Source organism: Netta rufina (assembly GCF_964035555.1).
Source record: "Netta rufina genome assembly, chromosome: 3".
Taxonomy (NCBI): Eukaryota; Metazoa; Chordata; class Aves; order Anseriformes; family Anatidae; genus Netta; species Netta rufina.
This window is the reverse complement of record NC_140125.1, coordinates 86,394,707-86,421,642: the sequence shown is the minus strand read 5'-3', so window position 1 is coordinate 86,421,642 and position 26,936 is coordinate 86,394,707. Positions and strand designations below refer to the sequence as shown.

At 41.6% G+C, this 26,936-nt stretch overlaps 1 protein-coding gene across 1 annotated transcript in view; it reads right to left on the bottom strand.

Moving 5' to 3' along the window:
• ARFGEF3 (ARFGEF family member 3) overlaps window positions 1-26,237 on the bottom strand; it is a gene marked incomplete at both ends in the record, with an annotated part of 82,549 nt that extends 56,312 nt beyond the window's left edge. The window contains 4 exons of the mRNA XM_084283733.1: window positions 6,290-6,421; window positions 10,372-10,453; window positions 25,108-25,159; window positions 26,153-26,237. Of these exons, the coding sequence (XP_084139859.1) occupies window positions 6,290-6,421; window positions 10,372-10,453; window positions 25,108-25,159; window positions 26,153-26,237 (351 nt within the window). The remainder of the gene's footprint in view (window positions 1-6,289; window positions 6,422-10,371; window positions 10,454-25,107; window positions 25,160-26,152) is intronic.
• Window positions 26,238-26,936: the final 699 nt, after the last annotated feature.

The window sequence follows — 26,936 nt, the reverse complement described above, 5'->3', positions numbered from 1 at the left end:
GCACATCACAATCTTAATTATAAGTACAAGGCATTTACCACAGCCCTAATTAATTCAGGAAAGGACGAGCTTATCTTGAAACACACAAGGTAGGTCACTCAATCCACTGGAATTAACCTGGTTATGTAAAATTAAGCAAAAGAATAAAGTGAATTAAGAAAGGAACCAGAAAAAAAAAAAAAAAAAAAGGCAAACCCAAGAGAGTCTGGATTTGTAACTGGTCTACATTACAATTAACATAATGAAAAGGCTGAACAGGGGAGACACTAAAAACCCTAGCTTTGCTAGGTAGGACTGATCTTAAATGAGAATCTTATTTGTGTGACATTATGCAAGTTTTTATAGATTTCCCTCTTTGACAGTGCAGACTGCTAATGTATTTCTAAATTAGGGACTGGACAAAAATCAGTTACTGCCTATTGCTCACATCAGGCAGCATTGTTACAAAACCTGATGAACTCATTCAAGTGAAACTTTCATCTACAAATTTTCAGCATGTTCTTTACTATTTTTTCTTCCACCTCCATTTAGAAGTTACAGCTTTACTGTTGCACCGGTGATTACTCATTTTTAAATGGGCAGTGGAATTACTCTTTTTACTCCCAAATAAAACCATTATACATGCCGTGTCTCAAAGAGGCAGTACAGAGAATATAGTTTATATATATATATATGCACTTGTCGTGGTTTAACCCGACCGGCAGCTAAACACCACGCAGCCGTTCGCTCACCCTCCCCCCTCCCTCTCTGGGACGGGGGAGAGAAATGGAAAGTGAAGCCCGTGAGTTGAGATAAAGACAGTTTAATAAGACAGGAAAAAAAAAAAAAAAAATAACAAAAATAATAATAACAATAATAATAATGATGATACAATGGGGATAATACGAAAGTAATAATAGTATGTACAAACAAGTGATGCACAATGCAATTGCTCACCACCCGCTGACCGATGCCCAGCCTAACCCCGAGCAGTCCGGCCCCCTCCCCCCGGCTAGCCACCCCTATATATTGTTTAGCATGACGTCAGATGGTATGGAATACCCCTTTGGCTAGTTTGGGTCACCTGTCCTGGGTCTGTCCCCTCCCAGCTCTTACTGCACCCCCCAGCCTGCCCGTTGGCAGGACAGAGCAAAGGCTGAGATGTCCTTGGCTTAGTATAAGCACTGCTCTGCAACAATTAAAGCATCGGGGTGTTATCAGCACTCTTCTCATTCTAAGCCAAAACACAGCATTCCACCAGCTACTAGGAAGAAAATTAATTCTGTGCTAACTGAAACCAGGACAGCACTTTTAAATCCAAGTTGTTTCAGTCCAATTTCCTTTTCCATTTGATTTTACAGGTCAAGCAAAACACTTGCAAATAATATTCTATAAAGCATATTCAAGTTGCATGTGGAAAGACATTTCATAAACATTAACCTTAAAACAATGGGAAGATATGAATATTTGTGAAAGTTCATTATGCTGATCAGCTCATTTACCAGTATCCAAGAAACAGGTGTAAAATATAATCAGAGAGGCTGGGATTTTACAGTTGTGTTCTTTCAACATTACAGATCAAACAGTTTAGAACTGCTTTTCAAATACATACTATAATTTGTTCTCTATCAGAGAGCCACAACAAGAAAGAAAAAAAAAAAAAAAGCACAATCAAGCAGCCCCCCCCACCTTCCAGCAAACCCTCCAAGTCTTGAAAAATAATAAAAAGAAAAAAAGAAAACTGAGGCTTCTTGGTTCAACAGCAAAGTTCCTGCCAACTTTTCTGAAAAAGTTAACAGTCAGTTTTGCTTGGTTGCACGAACACAACCCAGTTTAGTCCAATATTTGCATTAGATCAGGATGGTCTACCTGAACCTATAATGACGTGGTTGTGAAGAATGTAAAACAGGTCAGCTGTGATTGTTTAAAAAAAAAAAAAAAAAGAGCAAACAAAAATCTTCCCCAAGCTTTCGGCTATTCTCTGTGTGTCTTAAATAGGGATCTTCTCAAGTCACAACTGATTTGACTGTAATTGCAGCCCATCTAATAAATATAAGCTATTGATGGATAAAAGAAAAAAAAAAGATGAGGAGTTAGCTCCACCCATCATCTTTTAGAGCATTATGGTAGTAATCTTGGAAAGAATAATTACAACTACTCAACCTAAAAAAGGGATTTCAGAGGCAGAGTTATTTGTTCCATTCTGCCAGTCCATATAGAAGCTAATTTTTATCACAGAACTCTAATTTAAATTTCATTTCTGAATATAGACAAAACCAAGAACTGAAATCCCAAAAAGAGCTGTCTAGTGTTATGACTGGAGAGTTCCCAAATGCTGTATTAATGAATCAGTGAAGAAGAAGCAAAAAGATTGCCGTAACACAGCAGATTTAGCAAGGATCATTAAACCTCATTCAAAGCTTAAAAAGAGTTTTGGCTGACTGTTCACGGAAAGCCTACAGAATCAAACCGGAAAAGTTACGCTCATCAGCGTACAGTACACCTAATCCACTGACAAATGAAAGCTGGAGTCACTGGGAATAAACTAACCTTTTCTAAATGAAATTGCTGTTCACCGTGAGTAACAGGTAAATACAGGGATTAGAAGAGCCTTCTCTCAAGCCACTCTGGAAGAACAGATTCTGGTTCCAAAAGATCCACAAGTCTATTTCAAAAAAAACATCACAAGCACAGTAGCCAGAAATAAATTAATCTTCTCAGAACTGTAAAAGCTCAATCACGCCTTTCTTTTTTTTTAAAAGAAGTGCTTGTGTGCTGTCAATTCCCACCACATTACAGTGTATCCAGCTTATCTGGAGAGCTTATTTCTGGGTGATGACTCATCTAATAATTAGCAATTATTCATTAAATGTTTTTTCCCCCCTTTTTGTTACTTAGAAAAAAGCTATAAAAGATAAATAGGTAGAGATAAATAGGTAGAGGTGCTGCCTTGTTAAGAAGGTTGTCAAATCATAAATGAAAGTCACTATAACTTTAGTGGAAAGAGGAAAAAAGCCATTGTGGCTTTGGATTCTTTCCACCCTAGCCTCTTCCTTCACACTGGGTTCACCTGCTTTGGCACCAGAGTTATGTACAAAGCTAAATTCTAGTTCCTCCAGCTGAAAAATAACCAAAAGTCAAAGGAAAAATAAAAACGCTCAGCTACGCTTTAGTTTCTTTTTCCACTGCTGATCTGGCCACATCTGATAGTGCTTTTGTCAACACTGCATGTGTTCCTGCAAACAAAGGTCTAATTACACGAAGGAGAATTACTTCAGCCATTTTAAATTCTGCAGCCAGAATTTGAAAAACACCTAGCTGGGAAAGAAATCAGGATCCCTACCCCACAACCAAACCCAAACCCATGATATTTACCTTCAGTCAAGAACTTGCCCAGTACCACTTTCTGCTGCAGACTATCTGTTTGCTTGTTTGTTTTGAGCATAGGTAAACAAAACGTCCCTAATCCTCAACACATAATACATCCTGGCATTTCTTGCAGTGTTCCTAATTCTTCAACTTCTGTCCTGTAACACAGTGCCCAATGCGGGATCTTGATTGACTTTGGTCACCTTTTCTGGGCTGTATTGTTGGTTTAAGGTAAAGTTGAGTTACTCCCCCCAGCCCTTATTTTTTCTATAAACCTGTAAGTGTATATAAATAGAGCAGTGAGTCACTTTGGTGCATCACTGATAAAAAATGGAATTTGATTAGTGATCGATATATCTCTCCCTTCCCAACTAACATGAATAATGCAGTGTAGATACGCAAGTAAAAATATTCAGATTATGCCATTTTAAACTGTAATCAAGCTATTGATGGATTTCAGGAAGATCAACAACAAGGTACTGTAGGGTTGCGTTATTTTCCATTCCCTTCACACAGCCAGCTGAGCATATTAGAAGCAAATTGGCACTATGTATATGAGAAGACTTTTCAGTGTGATAGTGAAGTATCATGGCAACAGCAAGGTGAATGCTAAGGCGGCCTTGTGTCAGATGCATTGCTCCCTCTGGTCGCACGTTCTGGATTCCTTGGTTTCTCAGCACCCTTTTAATATGAGTAAAAGCACTTAAATAACCCCTGTTTACTTCGCAGTGTGAAAATACTTATAAATCGCTGTCAAAATGTATTAGAGATACTGAGAATACACAGACAGCATAATCACTGAGATACTCTAAAGACATACTAGGCTCAGCAGTTAAAAGCAGTCAAGTCTCATACACCACAGATGGCTTTTGTTAGTATGTGGGAAATCCAATGCAGTTTGTATGTCTGTGTTTGTTGGAACCCTTGATGCTTACATTCTCAATACTTGTGCAACTGTGCAGCAAGCAACAAGGAACCAGTCCAGTATCACTGCTGACCCACTTTCACACACACCTCACATTCAGGAGTGTCTGAGATCTGCAATGCATAAAAATGTATTTAAAGCTCCTCTGGATGGAATAACCCAGTCTAATGTGCAATCACACGCTGCCTTCAGGACACAATTTAGCACAGATTTAGGGATAAAAATGCATTGCTGAGACCAGCTGCTTTAAGCCCCCTGAAGGCTTTACCAGGGCTCAGCCAGACCTAGATTACCTACAATATTTTCAAGTGTTGCAACTGCATCCATATCCTTCAGGTTACAATGTAAAAAGATCTCTTGCTTAATTTGGCTTCTAGGCAAGTCTCAGATGCAATGCCTCTAGAATTTTAACTGCCCTGCTTACAGGTTTTGGCCCTCTTTAAGTAACTAAATCAAAATACAAGTCTTATGTTGTTCTCAGGCTGTAAAGATGTGGCCTCATTTTTACCATACATCCATTTTTGCCACTCTTTTAGACAGGACTTTAGGAAAGGATTTATACATTAATGTTTCCACTCAGTAGAATGAAGACCATGTCCCCCTTTTTCTTTTGCAGTAAACTGGAACTAACCATGTTGATTTTTGTTGTTGTTTTTAAGTGCACCTTTTTTTTTTTTTAATTTATCAAGACAACTTTACAAGATATTCACTAGTAACTGTGGGAAAACATAGCATTCATATTGTCCTCAGTGTGGGGCCAATGCATTACAAATATGTATCAGTTTTCAAAGAAACAGTGTACCTGCAGATTAAGAACCTGCAATGCTTAAAGCTTAAAAAAAGTGACTTGCAAAAAAAAATACTCTGTACCAAGAGAGACTGGCAGTTCGGAGGTGCCACTTCTTAACCCTTTTCCTTTTCCACTGCAAAGAGGAGGCAGGAAAGAGGCATGCTGGGTCAGGGCTGCAGATGGAAGTGCCTCAAATTAAGCCTGTATATGGGCAAAATCCTGCTTCCATAGAATGAGGAACAGTTCAGAAAAATGCTCATCCCTTTTCTCTATTGCTAGGCTCAACCTTCTGCATGTTCTGGCACAAAGCACATGCTGAAACCAGGCAGTCGGCCTCGTTGGCAGAGTACAGCTAGTACAGAGCCATTCAACAGTGAATAACATACATTCATTAGGACAAGGATGACATATGTAGAAAAGAAATAAGACACCCAATCTACGCACTCAGAAGTAAAGGACAATCAAACAAGTAGGCTCAAGCATATCAATCAGTAGTAGGTATGGCAAACATCCAAAAAAGAGGTTTGTTCTGGAGGGGTTTCCACCAGTGATCAGCTACAGCACAACAAACTGCAGTACAAATTTTTGTGGCAATACTATCAAGTCATATCCCAACCCAATGACACGGCAAGGAAAATTCACAGCATCGCCTTTCCAAAAGAATACCTCCTGGAACCTAGGCTTCCTAACATGAGCCAGAAGACTGCTACAGCATTTCTAGAAATGAAAGTTTTCACTGAGCATTCAAAGCAATAAGCTCTCTTATGCATTAGTCCAGGAACATTTTGGTGCCTAGCCAAATGATGCACCCTCTTTAGCATCTTACAAAGGGAACATATAGCTCACAGGCTAGGAAGCACATATCCACATGATCCAAAATTACAAGGCTTCACAGCCCAACTCATGAGCACTAATGCCAAACACCAACTTCCATATCTGCAAGTCATTTTCACGTGAAATACCATAGAGTGAATTGCTTGCCCTGTTTCAGTTTGCTAAAACTGGGACTGCTACTGACTCTTAATACAACCTTCCTCCTGTTTAACACAGGGAAGCATACCCTGAGTAGAAATGAAAACAACTGACATCTGCCAACAGGAAGGAAGAAAGGAATCAAATACTGTCCTAAGGTGAAGATTTCCAAGGCAACAGCTAATTTGTTTGCTAAGCCCAGCATTCAGTCACAGCCTCTCTGCTGCAAGCACTGACGTGTGTGAAACACTAACCTTCATCACTTCAACCTGCAGGTCTTCGTTGAGCGAAGGAGTCACTTTGACGGCATTCAGCATCTGATTAAGCAACTGTTTCTCATCTGAGTCTGTTTCCACAGATACAAACCTCTCATCAGACAGCAGCTTCTGCAGAGAGAAAATGGCAATGCACAGGTTGAAGACAGAATGCCCTTAATTCTGCTGTAAACTGCTACACCTAAACCTATTAACGTTTGATACTACAGTGCCTAGGTTTTATGTACAAATTTAATGGTGATCCAGTATCATCAAATAAGAAAGCGCAGCAAAACCCGAGAAATCCATGCCCTGAGTAAACATCTTTCAAATCAGCTGCCATTCCAGCATTTCCTTTCCCAACCCCACCTCTTGTGTGTCCAGAAGAAAAAAGAGATCACAAACCACTCCAAGTAATGCTTCCCATCCCCTCTAAATGAATTTAAGCAAAAAAAAAAGCAAAACACTCAGGCTAGTGTCCTGTGCTGTGCCTAGCAGATACCCTGCCTGGCAGGAGACAAAGATTCAGGTGTCTAAAATCCTGCTAGGTACAGAACAAAAGCATGGTGGAGGTGGCGTTTCTGATCACTGACAAGATGTGTTTTGTGTCATTCAAAAGCTGACTAACTGTGGATGCTGTCAAGTCCTCAAAAGGAAGAACACTGCTAGCGAGTAAACAGCACAAGGACCACAAATGTGTGGGAGGGTACCCAGGAGTGGGTTCAATACAGATTGAGTGAACTTCAGACCGATCAGATATCCTTTGCCTCAGAAAAGCCAGTACCAGAGCCAGAGTCTCCCAGCACCTGGGTATATGCGAGGCTGAGGGATAACTGAGGAATCAGCATGAAAATATTTGTGGAATCAAGGAGACTGTCACTAGGTTTCTGTGGAAGCCTATTTTCATGCTTGAAAGCAGGACTTGGAGCATCACTTAACAGCTCTTCGTGTTATGTTCTCACATCCCTGAGCTAACCACATCCAATTTCAAGATTTCAGTTATTTCACACTTCTTCCATAAGGACCAACATGTTTCTAAAAAAAACAAAAAACAAAAAACCAAACAATGTCCTCTAACATTGCAGCCTCAATTTATTCACAGCCAGTTCATGACCATAAGCTTTCCTCAGTTATCAGCTGTCAAAATAGAACACTATTTTCTCTTCATGCTTTCCTTAAAGTTCATTTTTTTGTTTTACTTTTTGTTTTTCTTGTTTGTTTTTTTTAAGTATTTTTTTCTATTGCTCATTTGTTTTTTCTTTGTATTTTTTGTTGTTGTTGTTTTTTGTATATTTTTGATTTTTTCTTTTTTTGTACTTTTGTTTTTAGGGGATGTTGTTTGTTTTGCTTTTTGTGTTTATTTTTGTTTTTATTGCTTTTCTTTTTTGTGTTTTTATTTCTTTTTATTGTGTTTGTTTTGTGTTTTTTTTTTCTTTGCTGTTTTTGTTTGAAGTTGTTTTTTTGTTTGTTGTGCTTTGCTTTTTGTTTTAAAACCCCTGCTTTTGTTCACTGGACCTGGACAAACCAGGCTCTACAAGAATTCTCCAGCAAGACTGACACTCTCTCAAATACTGTAACAGCTCATCCCCAAACTGTTTTCAGTGCAGCCTTAATAAGAAGGGAGAATTAAATCAGAACCGTGTAACTGAAGCACAGGGGGTTCTGACTCAAGACAAGGGGGCAACTTCTTTACTGTGAGGGTGACAGAGCACTGGGACAGGTTGCCCAGAGAGGCTATGGAGCCTCCTTCTCTGGAGATATTGAAACCCCGCCTGGATGCCATCCTGCAAAATGTGCTCTAGGTGATCCTGCTCAGCAGGGGTGTTGGACTAGGTGATCTTCAGAGATTCCTTCCAACCTCAGCCATTCTGTGATTTGGTAAAACATCATGAGGACATGGCCAGTGGCACTATTTCCTCAAAGTTCTACTGGAAACACATCTTCCATATAGTCCAGAACCGCCTTCGCAGGTACCTCTCACTGGTGACAGGCATCCTGCAATAGATGGACCCACTCAAGTCTTTTCCGAGAACCAGCCTTCTTAGAAGTTCCTATTGCAGCACAAAACTACCCCGACTTCGTTCCCAGGAACAAAACCTTGCTCTGTCCCAAACCAGACTTAGAGCAGCCCACTTTACCCTGTACATTCTGTACCACTTTTGTCCCAAGGCTCCTTCCCAGCTTTAAGTCTGTAGCACATTTCACTGGTTCATTCCTACTTTATATTTTCTGCACTTATACTAGTTTTAGGCTGTGATAAAGTTCATTTTCTTCACTGTAGCCCACATGGTGCTATGTTTGTGACCAAAACAGCACTGATAACATGCTGATGTTTTAGCTATTGCTGAGCAGAGCTTGCACAGCATCAAGGTCTTTTCTGTTCCTCGTGCTGCCTTGCCAATGAATAGGCTGGGGATGCACAAAAAGCTGGGAGGGGACACAGCCTGGACAGTTGGCCCCAGCTCAAAAAAGTAATATTCCCTACCAGTATGGCATTGTGCTGAGCAATAAAAGCTGGGAGGCAAAAAAAATGAGTAATGGGTAATAAAAAATGTCTGAACATCTGCCTGCCAATGGCAAGTAGTAAATGAATTACTTATTTTGCTTTGCTCGTGTGTGCAGCTTTGCTTTACCTATTAAATTGTCTTTATCTCAACCACAAGTTTTCTTACTTTTGCTCTTTCAGTTCTCTTCCCCATCCTGCTGTGGAGCAGCAAGTGAATAACTGTGAGGGGCTTAGCTGCTTACTGGGGTTAACCCACAACATTTCAAAGAGTTTCCACACAGTAGTATTATCAATTGTTTTATCAGCATTCAGCCTAACAAAATATAAGTCAGTGTACAAGGAAAATATGTTTTTCTATACAAAGGAGAAGACATTTAATTTGGTATGAGAGATATGGAGCTAGTGGAGACAATACAGTGAAGGGTCACAAAGACAATTAAGGTACAGGAGCATCTTTTCTACAAGGAAAGGCTAAGAAAGCAGGGCCTCTTCAGCCTACAGAAGGCTCAGAGGAATCTTATTAATGCATATAAATACCTGAACAAAAAGGAAAAAAGGTGCAAAAAGAACATAGATGGGCTCTTTTCTGTGGTAAGAGATGGGTTTCTTTTCAGTAGCAGGACAAGAGACAGTGGCCACCAACAGAAATTTCCATCTAAACATCATGAAACACTTTCTCGCTGTGTGGGTCATGGAGCACTGGCATAGGTTGCCCAGAGAGGCTATGGAGTCTCCTTCCTTGGAGATCTTCAAAAGTCACCTGGACATGGTGCTGTGCATTTGCCTCCAGGTGGTCCTGCAGGATAGGACCAAGTGACCTCTAGAAGTCCCTTGCGACTTCAACTGTTCTGTGATCCTGTGACCTACTTTTGCTGAATGCAAGTTGTACTTTATCTCATTTGTCCTTCTATCCTACTTTTATAGTATCCCCACGTGTTTGTTTGTTTTTGTTTTTAATTTTTCATGAATCTACACGTATCTTAAATGCAGATGAAGAACTGTGAAGAACTGTTTTGTTGTCTGGATTATTCTTTTACACTTCTAGATGGGCATTAACACTTATTTATGGCACCATGCTGTAAATCCAAAACCTTGCAATTCTAGTTCTTACAGAATCCAAGCATATGTGAAGCAACACACTGACAGAGTAAGACAGAGTAAAAGGATAATAAACTTTATCTTGAAAGAGTGTTCCCAAGAAATGCAGCACCTGGACCATTTATTGACCTTTTCATCACTTTACTCAGTTTAGTTTTTTAAGAAATTAAGCAGTGGTAAGGCTTACTGAGAGTAGCACAGGGCCACACAAGGAAGACTACACTTCCACCTCCATGCTGAAAGCCACGAACTTCTATGCATCTCCAGAACATTTTAAACTTCCACATAATCTACAGCTTTTACTTGCACCCTAGATTATGAACTCCGTTACAGAAACATGAACATCATTGTTACACCCACCAGGAGACAGACATATTTTCTGTAGTATTTTTCAAAAGAAAAGCCTAGATCTCCTTGGCACCTGCTACCTTTCCTACTACCCCCTTCCTGCCTCCTCCTCTCCCCCCCAGATCCATACCTGCATCCCTGCTAGAGCCTGCTGGGCCAGCTTCACGCTCTTCGATTCCAGCGCCAGTTGGAGAGGAAGGAGACACTTCTCCCTGAAGTAAAATAAATAAATAAATGTGAGAGGTAACAATAGAACTAAAAATTGCTATTCAAAAGAACTATGGTTCCAGAAAGGCTGTATCACTTCCAATAAAATAACACTTGGATGCAGTAAACAAGGACAGTTTCACAACAACTCTGTGAGACACTTTTCCCCTCTCAAGAAAGCTAACATATGTCTTCACATTCTGTTAAAAATGGCCTTTTTAATCAAAATTTCACAAAATGCTTCCTAACTGTTAGCCCTCTGTATGCATACCCGAATGTGCAAAGCATGAAGGGGAGGTTCACAGGTCACTGGTGGTTCTTCAGCTCAGTGCTGTAAGCATTATGCTTCAGTCTCTTGACTTCTGTTTAACATTCAGACTGACAGAAAAATAGTTTCATATTCCACTTGCTGCTTTTGACCCAGTGCTCACACACTGAACTTTTATTTGGTGACCAAACCAACAGTGCCTGCAGCTGTGACTGCTCTCTTTACTCCTTGTTATGAATCAGAAAGGGTCTGCAGCACCTGGAGACCCTGTAGCAGCCGCAAGCCTTTTTAAGCAAATCTTGCTAGCTGGCAGGAAATTCATTTCTAATCAGAGATGTTTAGCCCATGTCTGACCAGTCTCCCTGAAGGTTTGCAACTCTTTATTAGGTCACATATCATAAGAGGTCCAGTTTTTGTATTTGTACAGACATGCTTGCTTATGGCAAAGCATTCTGTGCCAGCCATTTTGTGGAGAGCCTCAGCTCTCCAACCTTCTTTGGGATCACCTGCATGAATTTCCCACCCATGGAGACAAGTAGGTGGAAGGCAAGAAGGAAAAGACAACAACTAGTTACTTTTGTATTTAACCGGAAACTAAAAAGCCCCAGATTTGTTCCATTCAGAGCATTCTCTTGTGTTAAAGTCTCAGTGCATTCAAAACTAAACCCATTGGTCTTCTCAAAGCAGAGTCAAAAAAGTGTTTAATCTCTAAAATACCAAACTGAAGAGTTTTGCCTCTTTTTCTATTATTTACTGTGAGCCGCCTTGGACTTGATTTCACTTAGTTTCAGTTGACCAAATGATGATTATTTGCCAAAAAGTATATAAAAATAGAATTATCTTGGTATTCTTAAGGATCAAGTTCTGATGAAAACACATGCATTACACCAGGGTGCATAATCTGCTGCTCCTTTTGTAAATCCTCCCTTCCTAACTAGCTAAGGAGAAGCCCTAGGTTAGAGCAGCAGTAATTGCTGCAGTTTCAGGCAATCTTCAAAACTGCCTAAGATCATGCTTTGCCACAATCTGCCCATAACCTACCAGCCTCCCTCCAAAACTGAGGGTCTACAACATGAACTTGCCTTAAAAAAAAAAAAAAAAAAACAACAACAACAACAACAACAACAACAAACACTAAAGGTGGGATTACCAAACAGTGGCCCTTTCAACTTCAGGGAACCTAGCTCACAACTCATTCATTAGATACCATTTTCAGCAGGGACCGAATGTCCACTATGAAACTTTTTTTTTTCCCCCCCCTATGGGTTCAGTTTGTATTCCTTTTTTTCCCTCCATCTGACCCAAAAAGGCACTCAAATCACAAGGTCTCCTAAAGGGGCACAAAACTGCTGGCTGTTCTTTGAAATGCAGACCCTCTTCCTTAACAATAAATTAAAGACTGGTGTCACAGGTCTTAACAATAAATTAAGGACTACTGTCACAGGCATGGCTCAGTTAAGCAATTTAGTAAGCTTCTGTATTTGACAAAGATCTCTGGAGAATCTGAAGGTCTACTGTGTTTGTACCTTCCCAGGTTACAGGAATTTGTAAAAGGTCATTTGGCTTAACACCAAAAGCAGCTTGAATATATCCTCGAATTAACATAGATTTCTAAAGACCTTCAAGCAGACTACATGTATATCTCAAACTAGGTTTCCCACAAAAAGCTCGCCATTTGCTTCACTCAGGATATTCTGAGAAATAGGCAAGCATAAAGCCCGATTTTCTCAGAAAATCCTTTCTTGAATGCTTCTGGAATCGATTTAGCTAGATGGACTCTTAAAACCTGCAAGTTTCACATCCAAAACACCTACAATTATTCAATATCTGGGATACATGTCCTCAGAGTGTTCAGTCATCGAGATCTACAGAAACTGCCAAAACATCTATTCCATGGTTCAGACAGCAATTCTTCAGTCAGGATAGAACTGAGCACCAGCTACAACTACTGCCAGCTTCGCCTATGCCTGGGAACGCATGTAGTGTGCAGGTAAACTGGGAGAAGACTTACAGGTTTAGAGAGGTGCCACAGCCGTACTTCTCTAACACACAAAGCACGTTTAAGTGCTTACCTTTACACAGGCACTTTGACTTATGGTCTCTTATCATCAGTAAAATCAGTAGCTCAGCAGGTGCCAGAACCAGGTCCCTGTCCATTAACTAGTATTCAAACATCCAGAAACACATGGGAAAAAAAATAAAATTAAGAAAAAAAGTCACAATAATGTATAGAACTAACTGTAGGGATGCTAAAAACTGACAGTTATTTAGACCTGTACCTCCTGAAGGAAGAACATGGTTCTTTTAGACTTTCTACAGTTCACTGCAGCAACATATAAAGATTTGAGGCATTACTAACAAACAACAAACATTCTCATATTAAAGTGGATGGAGTAGAGGAGAAAGGGAAGGCAGTCGTAAGTCACTGGACTGCATCCAGTTTAGTTTCATTATAATGAAGACAGGTGGGAGCTCCTATGGCTTATGTGTAGCTACCCTGCACACCAGCATGGTGCCTGCCATCTGTCGTCACATACTGTAATCAGCAGAGAACAATGAGAGCTGCTTCTTGAGATACCTCCCAAAATGAAGAGCAAAAAATGACAAACAGGAGGATGGAAATTAGAACAGATTCAATTAGCTGAACTTCTCATCCTTGCTAAAAATATTTTAACTGAAAATCTAATTAAGGTTGCCGCAGCCTCTGTGCACACTGTATTTTCAGAGAAAATTAATTGCCATTGTGTCACTTCCTGTTCTTCTTATACGTTCAGCCTGTTAAATCTTCAGCATTTCCATGCTACAGCTATAAAACACCTGCAGAGATACCTCACAACCTCTGATTAGCTTGAGTATCTTCCACACTTGGGTTTGACCTGCCATTTAAGCTCATCATCTGCTGGTACGAGAACACAGAGGGTCCAGACAGACAATCTTCAGTTAGAACGGGAGATGATGTAAATTAACACAGTTGGTCCTTATTAAGATCTACCATTAAAAACTGGATTCAATAAAGTTGCACAAGAGATAACATCAACCATAATTTGGTCTCAGAATGCAATTAAGGAAGGGAGTGAAGTTTCCCTTATGCCTTGCAGCCATTTTACGGCAGCAGCCAGTTCTGAGTGGTCCCATGGTCCCCTACCACAGGATCACATTGCTTACTCCCACACGTGCAGGTCTATACTATCAAGTGACAACTCATTCAGCTTGCATGGTGCTACACATATACGACATTTCATGTGAAGTTCTCAGAATAAGCTAGTGCACATTGATATACTTTAAAACAAGTATGTTTTCTGTTTAAGTTACCGTAGAGATTCCAGTTTCACACTGGAACACCTAAGTTTCCTTATTGATACGGGCAGGTGTTCACACATACCCTTACAGATATTGGCACAAATACCAGCTTAAACCTGAATGAGGTGAGTCAGGTACAACACTGAGGGGGCATGAACAGAAAGGGGCACCTCTGACTTGCAGAAGAGAAAGCTACCAAAAGCTTCAGGATATGGCACCCTAGTCACGAACATGAAACAAAGTACTGAAAATGGAAGCTGGAGGGAAGCTTAGATTGTATAAAGAAAGACTGATAATGAAGAAAAAGTGCGCTCAGATTGAAGTAGTATATTATACTGAAATCTACATCACACATTGGAAAACATTGTTTGCATATGTCCATGCAGTAGTGCTCCCAAAAGAGCTCAGTTTAAAAAAAATAAAATTATAATGTGTGGCAATAAGCATGGTAAGTGCGGACCTTGTTTCATGCAAAAGAGTCAGCAGAGAGCACTACAGATAAAAACTCAGCTCCTAATGAGGCCAGCTGGAGCTTTGCCACTAGACCTCTGTGGTGTGTGGACTGAATCCCAAGTGGCCTGCCCAGGGTCAAGCAAAAATGTCAGTGACAGAAGCAAGCACGCACCCAGGAGCAGTATCTTCAGGAGCACAGGTTGTCCCTTCCGAGTCACCCCAGCCCACCACTGACAGCTTCATGAACTGCAGAATGAGCCATGGGAAGGTAAATAGCCTTTATGTTCAGCTCTCTGAGTAAAAACAACCTTTCTAATAGTCCGAGCGTGCCACGGCTCATCAACCTGCCTCTTACCCTGCAGGTCTGTCACAAGGGATGATCCAACAGGCCAGTCAAAACACACTGCCAAAAAGGGCAGGCAGGGCAAGGCAGCCGACTATTTTAAATAAGAGATCATAAAATCTTTCTATCCTCATTATAGTGGAAAAAGCTGAGAGAATAATGGCTAATTATTCAATCTCAGGATGAAAATCATAACGATGACAGGGAACAGCACATTTAACTCTTTCTTGTTAGTGCCCAGCACGCAGCCGAGGGCCCACCGTCACCTCCACCACACTGACTCCAGGGCAGGGGCACTACGAACCAGGTATTTGTCACCAGCACAGAAGTTACTTCCTTTCATTTAAACCACGTTAGTTGTTTTAATCTCCTTTTAATCCATTTCCCAACATCTCCCTGCGTTATCTTTGCCCTGAAAATTGTATCGGAGAAGAAAAACTCAGAACCTCGGGGCTGATTACCTTAGTTATCAGCATGCAATTTGCCTTCTGCAGGATAGCTCACAACCCAGTCAAAGAACAGGTAATGACTTGATTCACTGTTGTTGCCATTTTTCCAATAAGCTGTTTGTTAGGCAGCAACACAGTCGTAGCCAGAGCCTGACATTTTTCAGTCAGAGCAGCACTGACAGCAGAGAAGGGCTCCTCAGTCCTGGCTGCTAAAAGGAACAAACTCTCACAGCATGCAACTCCATTAACCTCACTCACTCAAGCAGAAAATTTGGCCCACCACAAGAAAATAAACGGTAAAAATAAATTCGCAAAATTCTGGACATACTCCCAGCTGTTACCATTAAGTACACTAAACACAGGCAAATATTGTCCTCACATGAAAGGTATGGATTTAATTTGTGTAAAACAAATTCCAGCAGGGTCAATATGAACACATAGGCTTGTAGAAATAGAAACATCCGTAATTCTTGTCAATGTTCTTCAAGCCACCACAGGAAAACAAAAGAGTCCAGAAACAACTTTATAGATCAAAATGGAAGCACTTAAACCCTGGAGAAGTGGAAAATAAATACTACTTTTTTCAAGCAACAACTCTTCATGAAGAAAACAGATTTTCAATCTTTGCTCATGTTCAAGATAAGTGGTTAATTTTATCTACAGAAGAAACATGAATGTCCCACTTATGAAGACTATTAACAGTCAAGCTTAAGACAGAAGTTTGGAGCTCACAGCATACAAGCACAGGGCAAGTTCTCAAGCCTCAGTGCAGCAAGTCAGACCAAATGACTACAACTGCCATGTCATTGCAAATACAAGATCTTGGATAGCATTTACAGAACTGTCTTTTATCCTACTGCTCTAAAACCAAAGCCTTCCAGTGAGAACCCTCCTTTTCAGGGGAAAAAAAAGCAGAACAAAACAAACAAACAAAAAACTTTACGACAATCATGCACTGTGATACATCAGCATTACAGCACTGCATAAGAACAAGCAGTGCTGAAGTTTACAGGTCCTAAAAAAAAGTTGAGACACTGATGTTTTACTAGTTGATATCAATACTGACTTGCTTTAACAGGGCCAGGATTTTACTCAGCTTACTCAGACAAGGAGAGTCGCTTGTGAGCATGCTTTCCCTATGAAGAGGATTCCCCCACATAACCCGGTGAGATTCCACCCTCACTAATAAAAGTTCGTAACTTCTTGCTGAAAGCATTTTCATTTTTCTTCCTCACCGCTTGCAGCTTCTTTTTTTTTTTTTATGCCATTCTTTTTTTGCCTACACAGTAGAAAACTCTTCTGCACACGTATCATGAAAAGGATTCTTGTCACACGGCATGAGGTTTAGCTCTCCTCTTCTATCCATCCCTGATTCTCCCTCACCTGAACTGCTGACATCAGCTCTCTCCAAGTTCCCACTAGGTCTTTCCTCCAGCTCAGTATTTCCTTCCTTTTTACTCCACGTATTCCCTCTTCCCTTCAGTGCTTTTACTTTACAAACCAAGGCACAGAGTAATATCGTCACCCTACAATCAATTTGTCTCTGGAGGGAAGCATGAGTACATCAGAGGAAACTTTATGACACACAAGAAAGGAAGAGGGAAACAATGCCTGAATTTAGCTTCATACAGTTTGATAGCTAGAACTTGAACAATTATTCAACCAGAAATATTGAATGAGGTTGTAATTTAATGCCTCTTGGTATTAAAAAGGTTAATTTTTTATTACCTACTTAGTTTCCAAGAGAAATGCATTTGCCTTAATAGCAGAAGTATAGGTCTACATACTTCATGGGAAAGTCAAACGTAACCAATTTAATCTTCAATCTAGCCTAAGGCGGCTGACACAACAGAATTCAAACTGACTATAACAATTAAACAGCTCAGAACCGTCACTCAGCTGGAGAGTGCTTTTAAGGTCGCTTGCTTCCTTGCAACACTGACTAATAACATCTTTATTTCAACACAAAGTTCCCAGATAGTAGCCTGATACTGTTGTCAAGAGAAAAAACATAAGAAAACATAAGCACGCTGTGTACCTTCGCTTGAGAGAAGGGAGTCAACAAATGATTATACACATATTAAAGTGGACAAGGGTAAAATGCTAATCAGGATGCTTCCAGTCTCCGAAGCTGTAGCTGTGATACATTATCATCACTCTCCCCAAAACATCCATCCCAGTAGATTTTTGCCCTTTGTGCATGAGGTATGACAGCCACTTAATAATTCTGCTCTTGAGGAATTTGATGACACATGTAAACCCCACAAGGTCTTCATCATAGAACAATCTGTATCCTTTCATCGATTTTATTTATTATCATGTGAAGCACAGCATAAAGATGAGGTGAGGATCACTGCGTCCATCCTTATCCTTAGGCAGAGCACACGCTGGACTAGCTGAGCCTGCAGTTCTGAAAGCTGATCGAGCTATTCCATGCAATCTCTTCCTCACATTTGGTGAGCCTGGAAGGGAAGCTGAGGGTTTTCCACTGAAAATGTTTGTTTCAAGATTTCAGTACCCTGAAAACAACAAATAAAGCATTTCACAAGAGTTAAACATCCAACAGAAATTTACAATGCTGGGACATGTATGATAGGAGCGACAGAGAAAAGAAACAGAGATAGAGCAGCATAGACATCCCGTTAATGACCCTATTTTCTCCATTGCAGCTGGATGACTTAGTTTCAAAAGTTTGATGAAAAATAGGAAGAAGTATATTTCTGTTTGTTATAGATATGTTTTGAAGGTTAATACTGCAACCTGTAATCTCATTCAACTTTCACAGCAGTGCAATCTTAAATTTTGACAGACCTAAGGGATAGTTGTTAAAAGTACCATCACATTTGCAATGCATTGTGTATTTTATACTCGCTGCACCTTAGCACTCTCAATTCCTTAAACAAACAAGCATTCAAAGAAACCAAAGGTAGCATGTTTCCTGCTGCTTTGTTGCCTTTTATGGAAGGTAAATAAAAACTGTGAGAAAAGACCTTTATTCCCACTCACCCCTTCATTTTCTAAACAAATAAGAGTCGTGACTTGCACAGCACAACAAAGACCACAGCATAGTTGAGCCTCGTTTTTAAGGAAAACAGTTCACACAGTTCCAGAGCCACTTTTCTTACACCCCCTGGATCCTCACCCCCAGCCATGCTTCTTTCTCTAAGGCAATTATCAACAGCTTCCTGATTTTCTCACTTTCTTCACCTTTTCAAGTATTAAAAGCCATCAGCAGTTTAAAACACACTGCTGTCCTATTATCATCCTTAGATCCTGAGGGCAGTATTTCAGTTGTTAGAAATTGGACAAATGTTCAAACCTGACTGCTTTAATCCTTTATTGGTGCTATTCCTACACTGAACAAGTTGCTTAAATCATACAGCAACAGCATGCTTTTGTCATAAATCTAGAATGGACTTTCAGTAAAACCCATAAAAGGTACAAAGAGCCAATGCAGTGGTAAATATTAAGGTTCACTGCAACAAAAAGTGTCAGGAAGGGCAGGAAGTTAGCCTATGAAACAACAGCCACTATCCTTTAAAACCTTTCCCTGGCCCCAAATAAGAGTAACAGAAATAATGTTTCAAAAACCATGCACTTTTTTCCCCATGACAATACTAAACTTCCTTTGATACCTTCAAGAGCCGTAAGCCTGGCTGACAGGTTTTTAGGGATTCCTAGATCAAGAGGCCTTCCAACATTTCCAAAACCTCGCCTCGACAGCAAGAATTCAGACACGCATAACAGACACTGGCCCTGTACACCCCCTTCTTCTCCAACACTTTTCTTTTGTGATCCCAGAACAGATGCAAAACTCTTTTGAGCCAAAAATACCTACCCATCAGGCAAGAAATTGGGCCAGTTACGTATCTCAGAATAAACACCCAGACTGATCCAAATACAGTATCAGACAGTGCTGCACTGCCTTTCCCAACACTTAGTCACGCCCTCCACGCACACCAGAGCTAGGAATACAGCTCTTAAAATTGAGATCAGAGCATGTACACCACTCAAATACAAACTGTAAGTGCCCCCAGAGGTCTGGATCCAGACTGACAACAGAGGAGATGCAGCTCAGCAAACCACACTGCCTGTAAAACCTCTTCTTGGCCAGATGCCTTCCAGGCAGCTCATCATCCACCTGCTGAACGCCAGACAGCGGCTCCGCAAGGGCTGAGCAGCGTGAGCCACACAGCCAGCGGTCAGGTTCAGGAGGAAAGCCTGGGAGGAATTACTGCCAGGTGGCTGTGGCACCAAGAGCAGAAGCAGTGTTTTAATAAAGTGTAACACAGAGAGATATGTCCAAAACATCCCCCTGAAAAAAACAAAACAAAACAACAACAAAAAAAAAACACAACTCAGAGTCATTACTCCTTCCCCACTCCATTCTTCTCGTCAAGTCAACTGCTACACTCATAAACCACTCCCAAACAAAGCAATAGGGGAAACTCCGGGAAGCCAATGCAAGGAGGAGCCCTCAGAAACTAGCACCAAGATGAACGACACTTGGACATAAACACAATACACAGAACTGGGCAGAAGCTGGTTATGATTGACAACCCTGCTCACCACAAACTCCTGATTTTTTCCAGCTCTAATCCCCAGAAGAGCTGGCTAGTTTTGAGAGGCCAATATGAAATACCAGAGGGATGCAAGCTTTTGCAGTAGTGAATACAGGCACTGCTTCTGACACAGATTTACAAATGCTCAGCACCTCTGAAAGCCAGGATCTGGCCAGGTTGTGTATCTCTCTGATTAGGCACACAGAACTGGGGTCTTGAATGCTTGAGCCTGTTCCTCCATTTAATTTCAAGTACTTCCTGAAACTTTTAGGTACAGAAATGTCCAGTGTACAGATATGCTGAAGAGATAAGTAAGCATTTGGAAGGTCTTTCTGGTTCTGTGAAGAAGGAATGCAAACAGGATTAGTTACCGTGCCAAAACACTTCACCCATCAACCTGTCTCAGCCATTACTTTAAAGTCCATAGGGGAAACTTTAAGCTGGCACTGACAGCAGCATATGCTATCGACAATCTTGTCTATGCATCATCATCTGCTTTCAGTCACATTTCTCCAGGAGGAAAGAAACAACAGCCCAAACTCAAGTCTGCAATGATGTTTCCGCTCTACTGGCTAAAGGGTAGAGGAAAAAACAAACAAACAACAAAAAGCAGTAACAATAGGATAGCAATAAGACCTGGAAAGTGCAAAAATGTCCTAGAATGAGACACAGTCTCTTGATTGTCAAAATGTTTTTCCAAACAAATTACAGCAGGGATGTGGCAAGAAATTCTGTATGCAAGATTCCAGGCTCCAGTGGGGATAGCAACACCAACGCACAGCAGCTAAACTAGCCACCAAACCACAGGCTCCCCTCACAAGTCCCATTCAACCTCCTCTTTGCAGGACCAAGTCCACACTGTCAGAAAGCCACTAGGTTTTATACAGCCTATAAGGCATAGCAATTATATAAAGTATGCTAAAAGCCCATTGCTTAACTAATCTGTTTTAAAGTGGTATGTGACTGTTAAGCAATGTCTAGACTCTTATTTTATTCTGGTGTGTGTATACATATTATTTCCTCATGAATGATGATCTGCTTTGATCAAATATTCTTTTTTAACACTTGTTTTCTGTGTCTGTTCATTTACCTTTTATGGAACGTATTTTTAAAAATCACAATGGAGAAACTCGCCAGGAATTAGCCAAAAAGAGAGACCAGCTCAGCATAGGTGGCTGGCCTCAGGACAGAACTTGGCATTTGAAAAACACTGAAATGAACGTGGCCCAACTTAGTAGCAAATTGCTGGTTGACAGTTAAGCTCTTTCTTAAGCTATCTTCCATGATCAGTTCACCAATTAAAATATCAGCACATCAATTCCTTTCACCTAATTCATTACTTCTGTTATTCACCCAGTCTCCTCAAGCACTCAGTATATATGTAATTTTCACAACACCTGTTCATCAAAAAACATCATTCTACTGCAACACCAGCCCAGGTGGGTTATGACTCTTCCTTCTCAAAAATTCAGAGGACATCTGTGGGAAAATCTTGAACTAACTTAAGGGCATTCTCATCCCAGTCCACTCCAATTGTCTTTACTATTTCACACCCTTACTCAAAACCCTGTTCAGAGGTTAAAGTACTAAAGAAGCACACACACATTTCTACCTCAAGGCAGAGCTGATGGGACTCGGTGGGGAAGTCTATATTTGTTGGAGATTTGTAACTCTTTAGGAAGTGAGTCATTTAAATAATGCCCCTCTCTAGAATTAATATTCAAGGTCATTAACTGGGATTTGGATTCATAAGTCCAATTAACATCAAAGGAAGCTGAACAGCAAAATAGTCTCATTTAGCTCTCCGAAGACATGCCCAATAGATCACCATTAAACTAATTAAAAAATGACATTCCAGGCTGAACATCCAATCACCACATTCCCTTGGGGAAAAAGTATCCCAGGTGCTTCCAAACATAGCAGGTATGTGCTGTCTAAACCACCACCAGACAAATGCTGGAAACAGTTCCCATACAAATGCTACAGCTGAGCCTGCTAAATAATTGCATGGACTTCAGGAAAAAACTGAGCATTGCCTGCCTTATGCTCAGTAATAGGGGCTGAAGACAAGAGAAGAATCTACAGATGAGAGCAACCCAGGACAAAGAAAGTCTACCCCAGCACTGTAGTAGAGATAAGCATGCAGCTTACTTAATACACGTGAAATACCTGAACTCATTTAGTCAGCTGAGGAAATGCAGAAACATTTTGTACTCCTATCCTCACACTAGGACCACTGTCTTAAAACACTATAAAAGACCACTACTCGTCTAAAACTGTGGTTTCAAAAGCCGCAAATGTCCTTTCATATTTTAAGGGGGAAAGGACGGAAATGGCGGGGGGGAGGGAGGGAAAGGAGTTAGGCAGAGAAAATAACTTACACTTTCTCTCTCTCTCTTTTTTTTTTTTTTTTTTGTGAGCAGAAATCATTATTCAGTTCTAGAAGGAAAAGGATTTAAGTAACGGCATGGTGATTCCATTAAAAGGCACAAACACCAGCAGAAGCAAATAGCTGCTGATAGCAGAAGCCAGATGCTGCTTTGTGAAGAAAGAGAAACTGACTGAGGTAGTTACCAGATTTGCTATTTCTGGAAGTGAGCCAGCATCTACCTCAACTGGACATGACAGCTCATGAATCCCTGTCCCACATTCTTATGCAGTAAAGATGTGCCCCAGATAGTGATTATTGGCAAATTATAATGTAGGAAAATACTGACGTATTTTCTTTGTATTTGGTATATTCTAAGGACACACCAAAATTTCCTGTTAAACAAGTTGGAATATTCTCTCTTCACATACAGGACTCAAAACATTCATTTAGCTGCTATTCTTGGAAGAGACCTCACAGACACGTATTCTTCTCCTGAACTACCTTCCACATTGCCTTTAATACCTTCAGCATGTTGCAACTATGGACTTCAGATCCAAGTTGTGGGCTAGGGTCACTAGATGGAAAAGTGATACATACCTACACACTAACTCTGGCACCACAGGGTATTCTAGACTACATCCCAGGCTCTGCTACTACTCCCAACAATGTTATAGCAGAAAAGGTGTGAATGGCAGATTCGGAGTGGGTAAGCAGCCAAAGGCTGGTGTGTGTTTAAACAGATGATGCAATCTGCCACCGATCAAGATGAAATAAGGCACGGTGCACAGTTGGGATCTCTCCATGCTACATCTATCTCGGCTGTATTTCTGGTCTTTGTCTTTGCCCTATTTTCAAGGCTATCCTTTTGCAGTGTTATGGACCAAGCTGTCATGGTGCTGTTCTTTAACAAATACCAAGCAAAGATGAGCTTTTATCACATTTTCACTGGTACATTATAAAGGCAAATTCCAACCCAAGAACTGGCCCAGAGTGCTCATTTGGAAAAACTTAACAGTGGTTCACTAGAAAATGAAGAATAAACTCAGAGTATTGGGGAAGTTAGTATTTCTCAGGCACCATCTGAGGTTACATCAGTGCCTACATCATAAAGATCACATTACTAAAGCTTTTTCTCAAATTTTATAACATACTGTTTATTTTGTTAAGAAACAAAACCCACCCTCCACCACACACACTTGCTTCACAGCTACACTTGCCGAAGTATTAGCTTTATATAAAAAACAAATAGGATTTACGGTGGAAAAAAAAAGCTAACTAAACAAATACAACATTAAAGCATTGGAAGAAGAAGAAAAGGAAGATGCATCTGTGAAGAGGTAGTGAAAAAACGAAGAAATGTATTAACAGCTAGCTAACAGTCTTACGGAATGAGAATAGTACTTATATACAAAAAGACCATGCTCTGTATTAAGTATAAAGGCTGATAAATGAAAAGATAAAGAGTTAAGTGTTTGTTTTGCACTGTAATTGGAGAAAAATCTAATTCTAATGGAGCTACTGGGAATTACTGATCCAACTGCTCTCAGCTGTTCAACCCGTGTCAGAAATGCAGGGATCTGGGATTGGTCATGTCAGACCCGTGCTACATCCATTCCCTATTGACACCAGGCCCCTTGTGGACACTGTAGCTGGCAGTCATGCAGAGCAGCAAGAGAACTGCTCTTATTCCTTCCCTATTTGATGACTAGTCCGGAATAAGAGCAGTTCCCTTGCTACCTCTCCAATTGTGTAATTTTCCCTGCACAAAGCTGCACCCAGAGCAGTGTAGAGAAATGAGGTGGTAAAAATACTCCCAGGAGAGTAATACTGTGGTTAAAAGCATCACTTCTGTCAGCAGCTAGTAGTGATTATCCAGAAAGACTACAGGACAGCGCAAATTCATAGCAACACTCCTACATATTCTCTTACAAGCTCAATTATCTCTTGCCAAGATACTTCTGAATTAGAAGGGGTACTTTTGCATGTAACAGACCTCAATCAACTTCCTCCCTGGATTTGTTGAGGTGCTTTTCGAACCAATGCAACCTTTAGCATCGATTACGTTCTCTACCAAGAGAAGTTTAAGCATTCCACATCTTAACTATAAACTGCGTGAAGTAGCATCCTTCTGTTTTGAGCACTGAACTTGCTAGTTTCTGTTATGCTTCCTAGTGAGTCTGTTGGGAGGGACAGTGAATGATTTTGGCTATGTACTTTCTCCATAGCAATCAATTGCTAAAATGAGATACTAAATAGCTTTACAAAAGGGGGCAGTGCCTCCTCCACCATTTTATAGGTGGCCAAATGAAAGCAAGAGGAAGAGACAAGACTTACTCAAGATAACCTAGCAGACTAAAGGAAGAAGCAGTCATAGGAACTACATTATTTAAGTTCATACCCATTGTCCTAGCTATATATTGCCTTTCTGTTTTCAGAATACTTTCATAATTTTTTAGATAATACTTCCACGATTTTTAGAGTACTTTTCATAAGAAACCACAAGACAATGTTTTCAGTAAACAGTAACTGGAGTTACTGTTTCAGTAAACAAGAACTGATCTAGACTTAAAAGAAATTATACGCTCTGGAAGACTGAGATTCATCATCGCTGGAGACTGTAATTTAGAAGGCAAACAGTATCAGACCATAGAACAGCCCTCCCTTCTAACCAAGTATCAGCATTATAGATACTGTTGCCCATTTTAATACTTTTCCTTACAGTTTATTCATGAATGGAAGCCAAGGACACATCAACAAAGTATTCATCACAACTAACCTAGAAACGTGTATATATAGACTAAGGAAAACACACAGATTCAGACCCTTCCTAATTACTTAGTTTGTGATTCCAATTTTGACTTCAATTTTACAAATACTCACAGCTCCACCAGTCTCAACATTACGTGTTCTTACCTTAGCTGATACGGAGGGATCTTGACAGCAGCATCAGGAGAATCCAAGGTTTCTGCGTGATCAAAGAAAACAATAAGATCTTTAAAAGAGACTTTGAGTTCAACCCCAGTCTTACATCCAGCTACGATCTCTGAACCAATGATCCTCAGGTTCATGCCTTCTGCACCTGACAGAACAACAGTCACAGCCGCCTGTAGGATTTACGTGGCTATCAGGACACCAGGCACCCAATGAGAAGGCACCAAGTACCATCTTTTGCTCAGTGAGTTCCCTTTCACGTATCAGCACTCCGGCAGCAGCACGTCTGCTGAAACTAGAACAGCACGGAGGATGCTGGCATGGCTGCTGTGCAAGGATAACACCCAAATCCGTGGAGCAATCTGCAGAGCATCCAACTGCAGGGCCAGCAATGAGACAGCAACAGGTGTGAGATTTCACAAACTCTGCTATAACCAATGTAACAGATAAAAAAAATTAAGATTGCCATCTCTTGAAAACTATAGCAATGTTATGTATCATGGTCTTGCTGATGTAAGTTAAGGATCCTGCTGGCTAAAGCTCCAAACAGCTAGTGCTAAAAGCACCTCAAGTCACAGACAACCCACACTGAAATTCACCTAAGCCTGTGTTCCCTTGGAGGAGCTCCTATCAGTGATTATTAGTCCCATTACACAGCAAGAATAGAAGAGCTCATTGCATCCAGCCAAAATAAAAATGCAGCTTTTCAAAAAGCTGTCAGAACACAAGCCAGCAGTAAAAAAAAAAAAAAAAAAAAAAAAAAAAGTCCTAGGGCTTCCTTCACCTGCGATGATTTCGGAAGGGGAGATTTAGGATTTCGGAGGAGACAGCTTGGGGCAGACGACGCCCCCGCCGGCCTCGCAGACCCCCGGCAAAGCCCAGCCCGGAGCCGCCCGGGGCTGCGCACCCTGTGCGGGGAGCCCTCCTGCCCCCGGCCCCATAACAAACACCTGCCCGGCCCCATAACAAACACCTGCCCGGCCCCATATCACCTGCCTGGCCCCATACCACCGCCCCCGCCCCGTACCGATGGCCCAGGTGCAGCTCTCCTTGATGGCCCGGTGCTTGCTCCCCGACGCCTCCTTCTGCAGCTTTCGCAGGATTTCTTCCATCTTGCCTCCCCGGGGCTCCTCGCCTGGCCGCGGGGGCACGGGAACGGGCGGTGAGGAGGAGGAGGAAGAGGAGGAAGGAGAGGAGGAGGAGGAGGACGATGAAGGCGGTGCGGCGCTGGGGCTGCCCCCGCCGCAGCCGTGCCTACGCGGGGCCGGTGCGCGGCTCCCCGCTGCCGCCCCGCCGCCGCTGATGAATCACGGCGGGCTCCATAACGGGGACACGTCAGTCGGTGCCGAGCCGGAGTCCCTCCTCCTCCTCCTCCTCCTCCTCCTCCTCCACCACCACCACCCTGTGGCGCAGCCGGGCTGGGGCTGAGCCTGGCCCCGCCCGGGGAGGATGGAGCGTGGCGGGGAGGCTGCGGCCTGGCCGGCTGCCATGGCGACCGCCTGTGCCCCCAGCGAGCTAGCTCCAGCCTTCCTCCTCCTCCTCCTCCTCCTCCTCCTCCTGGCCATGGGTGCCAGAACTCCTTCCCTTTCCACTTTCTTGTTTCCCTGCCTCATCCCTAGGGAACGCAGCCTGCTCTTTGTGTGACTGCACCACTGAATGTTCAGTCACGGCTTTGGTGCCGTTGCCTTGTTGCAGGATGCGTTATCTCTCAAAAGGTACGGGAGGACAAACAAGATAGGGAAGGAAGACAGCAGATAAGGGAGGCAGCGCAGGTAGCAGCTGGCTGCCTTAGCGGTTATGTCTCCTGCTGC